At 57.7% G+C, this 6,363-nt stretch overlaps 2 protein-coding genes across 2 annotated transcripts in view; both read left to right on the forward strand.

The window, feature by feature from the left end:
* FZR1 (fizzy/cell division cycle 20 related 1 (Drosophila)) overlaps nucleotides 1-2,506 on the forward strand; it is a 10,776-nt gene extending 8,270 nt beyond the window's left edge. Inside the window, exons 11-12 of the mRNA XM_008582891.1 lie at nucleotides 522-614; nucleotides 933-2,506. Coding sequence (XP_008581113.1) covers nucleotides 522-614; nucleotides 933-974 — 135 coding nt within the window. The 3' untranslated portion in view covers nucleotides 975-2,506. The remainder of the gene's footprint in view (nucleotides 1-521; nucleotides 615-932) is intronic.
* A 2,615-nt stretch (nucleotides 2,507-5,121) lies between these two features.
* The window catches only part of LOC103598830 (chromosome unknown open reading frame, human C19orf71), a 4,441-nt gene continuing 3,199 nt past the window's right edge, over nucleotides 5,122-6,363 (forward strand). The window contains exon 1 of the mRNA XM_008582882.1: nucleotides 5,122-5,204. Coding sequence (XP_008581104.1) covers nucleotides 5,122-5,204 — 83 coding nt within the window. The remainder of the gene's footprint in view (nucleotides 5,205-6,363) is intronic.

The raw sequence follows: 6,363 nt of genomic DNA on the forward strand, positions 1-6,363 counted from the left end.
AGTGCTGGTGCGTCAGCGGACGTCTCCAGCCCCGTGAGGACTGAGGCTCTGCCCCCCTCGCGAGCCTCAGCCTGTCTGCTGGCTGTCTTGCTTTTCACAAAAAGACATGAAGAAAACAGAAAGAGCTCATGTCTGATCACTGTGACAACCTCTGTGGCCATTTTACAAAATAACCTCTCGCACATGGCTGGAAAGGAGTAAAGGGATGTCCCTCGCCCCAAGTGCGCCCACTCTGCAGGGTTTTTCTTCCAGAAAAAAAGCGGTGTGTTTAAATCCATCTGGGCAGGTTTACCCTTGCTCCTCTGCACAGAATTGCCCGTCCCTCCCTGCAGGGGTGTCTTTGCTGCTTTTATGAAAACGCTCCAGCCTCGAGGTTAGGCTCTGCCAGTTTGGCTCTGGTGGCCCCCGTCCTGGGCCCAGCTGCCCACACCTCCCCCCTGTTCCCCACCTATGCCCCCACCTCCATCTCTGGCTGCCTGTGCAGGAGCCCAGGACATTGATGGGCTTCTCTCCTCCCACAGGCAATGTCCCCTGATGGGGAGGCGATAGTCACCGGTGCTGGAGATGAGACCCTAAGATTCTGGAATGTCTTTAGCAAAACCCGTTCGACAAAGGTAAAGTGGGTCGGTATCACAGCGCCATGCACCCCCACACCCCAGCCTATCCCGGGGCTGTCCCCACCCTCTGCTTTATCCTCCTGGGCATGACTACCCTGGGATCCCCCGACCTCCGTACCCCCTCTCTGCGCCTGCGTCACCTTGCACCCCTGTCACTTGCAGGGGTACCCGGGTCACTCAGGGTCAGCGCGGCCTGTCCTCTATGCAGACCCAGTGCCTCCAGCCACCCCTCAGGCCCCGCAGCCTCAGTTTCCCTCAGGGCAGCACTTTCTTCCTTGGGGCCTGAAGCTCAGTGTGTCCCTCCTGTGTCTGCAGGAGTCCGTGTCTGTCCTCAACCTCTTCACCAGGATCCGGTAAACCCGCCGGGCGGGTCCACGCTGCACCATCTGTCTGGGGTCAGAAGACCCCTATCTCCTCAGCTTGCATGGAGCCCGCCCTCCCCCCATGCACGGTCCCCAGAGGAAGGTGGCCGGGTGGGCGGGAGCCGGGCCTGGAGAACCCCGGAGAGTCTCATTAAACGCCTGATTGTGAACTATGTCCACCAGTATTTGGGGTGGGGACATGGTCGGGGAACCCTCAGCACTGGGAGCTCCGTCTCCCTTCCCGAAGGGCAAGAACCACACCAGGTGGCCTCCTGGCCCCCGCTCGGACCGTCTGTACTTGGGGCGTGTTACGCACCTCCCGGACCCCATGTGCTTCCGTGCTGCGTCTGTTGTCTCGTCGGGCTGCACGCTCTTCGTGGAAGCACCCACCTGCTGCTGCCACACTATCCAGGCCCATGCTGGGACGGACAGCCGGACGCTGGCTGGTCAGCGGGGAGACTGAGCAGGAGGACCTGAGACCCCAGCCGTGTCAAACCCAAAACTGGATGGCCCTGTCAGCCAGTGGAGCCCAGCCTGTGGTTGAAGAGGACGTTTCCTACCTGCTTAAAGTGTCTTTGCAGCCACCTCCGCTGTCACTGCCCCCAGGCAGTGATCTCAGTGCCATTCAAGCCGGTGGCTTTTCAGCACTGGCCCTGCCTTTGCGCCAGAGAGCTGCTCCAGGTGGACTTTTTCTCCAAGGAAGACCGCAGTGAGGGCCACTTGCCGTCCTGGCTGCAGCGCGAGCACGGGCAGACTGAACGTCCTTGTGTTTTGTGTCACTTCCCCAGGCGAGACGCAGGCGGCCAGTCCTGGTGGGCAGAATCAGCGTGTCTTCCCCCAGATGGGGCTGTCCATCCATCTGTGTGACTGCTGAGGGGAAGCCAGAGGAGAAGGACCATGGGAGGGTCCCCGGTGGGAGCAGAGGCTTCCTGGACTCCCCTGACATCTCATCCTGTCTCCTCCTCTCCCATGTCCCCAGCAGCAGGCAGCCCCTGGGTGCCGCAGGAGGGATGGTGTGGGGAGGGGTGGTCGGGCCTGAGCAGCTGCCCTCCTCCTCCCCATCCCCCTGCACTGGTGGAAACATGGAGCCAGGGTGAGTGGGTCTGGGGTGGGGGTGGGGGCTGACACAGCCGACAGGGCCGGGGAGGCCCACATTGAGCCCCACCCGTCACCGCACTGTTCTTGGGTACTTCACCCCCAACCCCCCGTTCTGGCGGTCTGTGCCCCCCCCGGTGGGCGTGTCTGTGTGCATGTGTATATATGTACTTGTGATTTTTGGGGGGATTCGTTCTTGTGTTTTTGTTGACCAGTCCCAGAAATGCTTAAGACTAGACGGGGAGGCAGGGGTCACAGTGTAAAGCCCTGTCATTTAAAGGAGGCTGATCAACTAAACCTACTGGTCAGATGCACGTCTGTCTCTGCGTGTGTCCAGGAAGAGGGTAGCCCTGGCCCCCCTCCCCATCCCATCCTGCTGCAGGGGGGACTGTGTGTACATACAAGTGTGTATTTTGATTGGTTGAGATTTTATTTTTGTTGGTTTGCGTTTTTCTTCATTTTAATAAGGAAACAGACCTCATCTCTGCCCCAGCCCCAGCCCCTTGCAATTGCTAACGGGCCCAGGTGCTGCCCCCAGCAGAATGGGCTTTGTAGGACTGTCATCTGGGGCCCAGAACCGCTGCAGGTCCAGACGAAAGGGGCCGGGCTGCAGAGGGGGGTGGGCAGAGAGCCCTGTCGGGCCCAGGGCAGAGGAGCCTTGTTTCTCCTGTAATGCAGAGTCCTTGTCATTAAGCAAGCATGGATTCGTGCCTGGCTAGAGCTGGCTGGCAGGACTGGCTATGCTGAGGGCTACACAGTCCTGCCCTGGAGCCCCTTCCCGCCTCTGAGCTCAGAAACACCTTCTGAGGGGCAGCCCAGGCCTGGGGAGGAATGCACCGGCTGTCTGCAAGAGGTGCCGGGTCCTGGCAGCTCCTCTGCAGGCCAAGTCCCTAGATCCACAGGCCTGTGGGTTGAGGACTGGACTCACCCCGGGTCCTTGCACCCCAGCTAGGGCAGGGGAGCAGCTGCTCACTGGTCCTGTTACTGTTGAGGGGGGAGGATGAGAGGTGTGATCTCAGCTCACCAGGAGAGGCTGTGATGGAGGCAGTGTAGACGGGGCTGGCTTAGAGACAGATGCACTCCGCCTCCCACTTGGAGTGGATGGTTCTGGCCACTGTGGGAATGATGGACATGAGGGGGTGGAGGGGACCCGGGGGGAAGGGTATCGGGCCTGGGGGTGGGTAAGGCGCACAGTGGCTGCCAGAAGGCGCTGGGGAGGAGGGGAAGGCCGCACAGGGCTGGGGGAAGGGGCAGACTGCATCTTGGATTTCCACTGATCCTCGAATGCAGCTTTGGCAATCACCGGTGAAGAGAATTGAAAGACAGGTGCAGGTCCAGCCGTCAGCAGCCACGGAGGGGAGGGAGATGCAGGAGGCAGGGGCGGAGGGTGGAGGGGGCGGCCAGGAGCAGGCCTGGAAGAACAGAAAAGGGTGGTTTGCAAGTGTCTGGGAGGGGGTGGAGGGGTGGCCTTGGTGGGGACCCTGGGTGTTCTTGAGGCCCACTCTGGCTATGCTGAGAAGAGGGTAGTGGGGGGCAGCCTCCAGGTCCTTCCCTGCAGGTGAGTCCCTGCAGCAGGCCAGGCTCCTCCTAGGCGGTGAGGATAACAGAACAGACCAGGACCCAACCCTGCCTCATACAGCTTGTGTTGTGGTCGTGCTTAGACAGCTGTCACACCGCAGGGGCCAAGGGCCTGAGGACGCAGGGAGACACCTGGATAGAAGGTGATACTCCAGGCTGAGGGCACAGCCACGCAAAGGTCCTGGGGCAGGACCAAGCCTGGGGGGTTGGAGGGATAGTGAGGAGACCCGTGTGGCTTTAGGGAGGAGGGGATGGCAGGCAGGGGACAGAGCAGGCTGTGCAGGGCCTTGTGGGCTGCAGGAGGAAGTGGGAGCCACGGGTGTGTGTTGAGACCGGACGGTAGGGGGCAGGCTTCTGCCCCAGTCCAGGCAGCACGTGACCAAGGTGGAGAAAGGTGGGCGGGTTCTGGAGGTTCGTTGGTTTTTGTTTTGTTTACATTTTTTTATTGTAAAATACACATAAATAACAATATACCATCAGATGTTCGAGACTTTTTTTTTTGTCTTGCATTTTTGACAGCTGGCCATTAGGGGGATCCAAACCCATGATCTTTAGAATACCGTCTTACAGTGAACAATTCAGTGGCATTTAGTACCTTCAGTGTCACCTCCATCTAATTCCAACTGTCACCTCTGTCCAGAACATTCTCCTCACCCCAAAAAGCAACCCGTCCCCATCAGCAGTCACTCCGCACCCTCTGGCAACCACAAATCCGCTTTCTGTCTCTGTGGATTGGCCTGTTCTGGACATTTCATATAAATGGAATCACACACTGTGGCCTTTTGTGTCTGGCGTCTGTCACTGAGCGTGATGTGTTGAAGGTCCATCCACGTGGTAGTGTGTGTCAGAGCCTCGTTCCTGTTCACGGCTGAGTGATGTTCCTGTGTGTGGATGGACCACGCTGTGTGTCCGTTCACCTGTCGCTGGACCCTTGGGCCATGCGCACCTACTCAGCCGTGGTGAATCCGCTGCATGAGCACTCATGCACACGTCCTTGTTCTGGATGGATTTCAAGAACAGAGATGAAGGATTGGATGGGGGAGGGGAGGAGAGGAGGAAAGGAGTAGGGGACTCCAGGTGCCTGGGCTTCTGGAATGGGGGGCGCTGCCTGCTCTTGGGATGGATAGGGTGCAGGGGGGATTCGGAAGCCCCCATGTGGGACTGATTTGAGGGAGCCCAGAGGAGGGGACAGGGCTGAGCCCCAGGTCAGGGGTGTGAGGAGTTGGGGGCTTTGTGGCCACAAACCCCACCTCCCAGTGACCCTAGTGGCTCTGGCCCAACCCACGCACGCTAAGTCATGCACAACTGTCAAGTATTTGGTGTGGCTTTCCCTCCCCTGCGCCTCCTCACTGCCTACACCTGGGGGGAGGGGGGCGCTGTTGCCAGGACACTGTGGGTGTTCTTTGTCACTGTCAACAATGGCCCCAGAGGCCTTCTTGGCAGGAGCCTCTGGGGACACAGAGGCAGACATGCAGACCCTGAGATGGGAGGCTGCCCAGCCCTACATCCCCTCAGGGACCCTTGAACTCAACTTCCCCGCCCCTCTCTACAGGTGAGTCCCCATCCCGATGCTGCCTGGACCCTCTCCCTCCCACTCTGAACTTCAGGCTTGATGGGATTTGGTTTGGCTTCTTGCAAGTGTCATTTAGTCTTCATAAAAGGCTCTTTGGTGTGACGCCCTTTCCCTCCACCCTAACCGGCACTCTCTCCAGTTCCTCCACATGCCCAGAAGCAAGGAGAACAAATTCGGTGTCTGTATTCATTTCCTAGAGCTGGAGGCAAACTGGGTGGTTTAAACCACAGAAATGTATTCTCTTCCCGTCTGGAGGCCAGAAGTCCAAAATCAAGGTGTTGGCAGGGCTGGTTCCTTCTGGAGGCTTGAAGGAGAATCTATCCCGTGTCCCCCTCCCAGATCCTGGTGGCTGCTGCCAGTCCTTGGCTTTCAGTCTCTGCCTCTGTCTTCACGATAACCTCCTCCTCGTGTCCAAATATCCCTCTCCTTATAAGGGTGCCAGCTGTTGGACCCCACCCAGAATGAGCTCATCTGAATGAATTAACATCTGCTAAATCCCTTCCCAGCTGGCCAGTTAGCTCCGCTGATTAGAGCACGGTGTCCCAACACCAAGGTCAAGGGTTCAGATCCTGTACCAGCCAGCCACAAAAAATAAACAAAACCCCTATTTCCAAATAAGGTTACATTCTGAGGTTCTGGGTTGACATGAGTGGGGGCGGGGGGACACTATTCCACTCAGTACCTTATCCGTTAAGCGACTGTTTAAATAAACCCTGATGGAATACTATGCAGCTGTTAAAAAAAAAAAGAAACCACACGGGCAGGAGACCTTTTGCTCCATGTACAAGAATCAAGGCAAGAGAAATGCAATACGGAGCGGTGGGTGGGGCGACCCCCACATGTGGTAAGTGGAGCGCGCCCACTGCCGGCTTCAGGACAGAGGCCGAAGGGGCAGCCCAGGTTTGGGACCAAAGGCTGGGTAAGCAGGAAACTTACTTTTCATTATATATTATTTTATACTGTTTTGATTGCGTTTTGGGTTCTTTCTTTTTTTTTGTTGACGGCTGACCGGTAGGGAGATCCGAACCCTTGATCCACGCTGTCCCAAGTGAGCTAACCGGCCAGTCCTTAATTGCACTTTTTTTTTTTTTTTTTAAGATGACCGGTAAGGGGATCTTAACCCTTGGCTTGGTGTTGT

This window comes from Galeopterus variegatus, unplaced genomic scaffold (genome assembly GCF_000696425.1).
Source record: "Galeopterus variegatus unplaced genomic scaffold, G_variegatus-3.0.2 Scaffold2754, whole genome shotgun sequence".
Classification (NCBI taxonomy): Eukaryota; Metazoa; Chordata; class Mammalia; order Dermoptera; family Cynocephalidae; genus Galeopterus; species Galeopterus variegatus.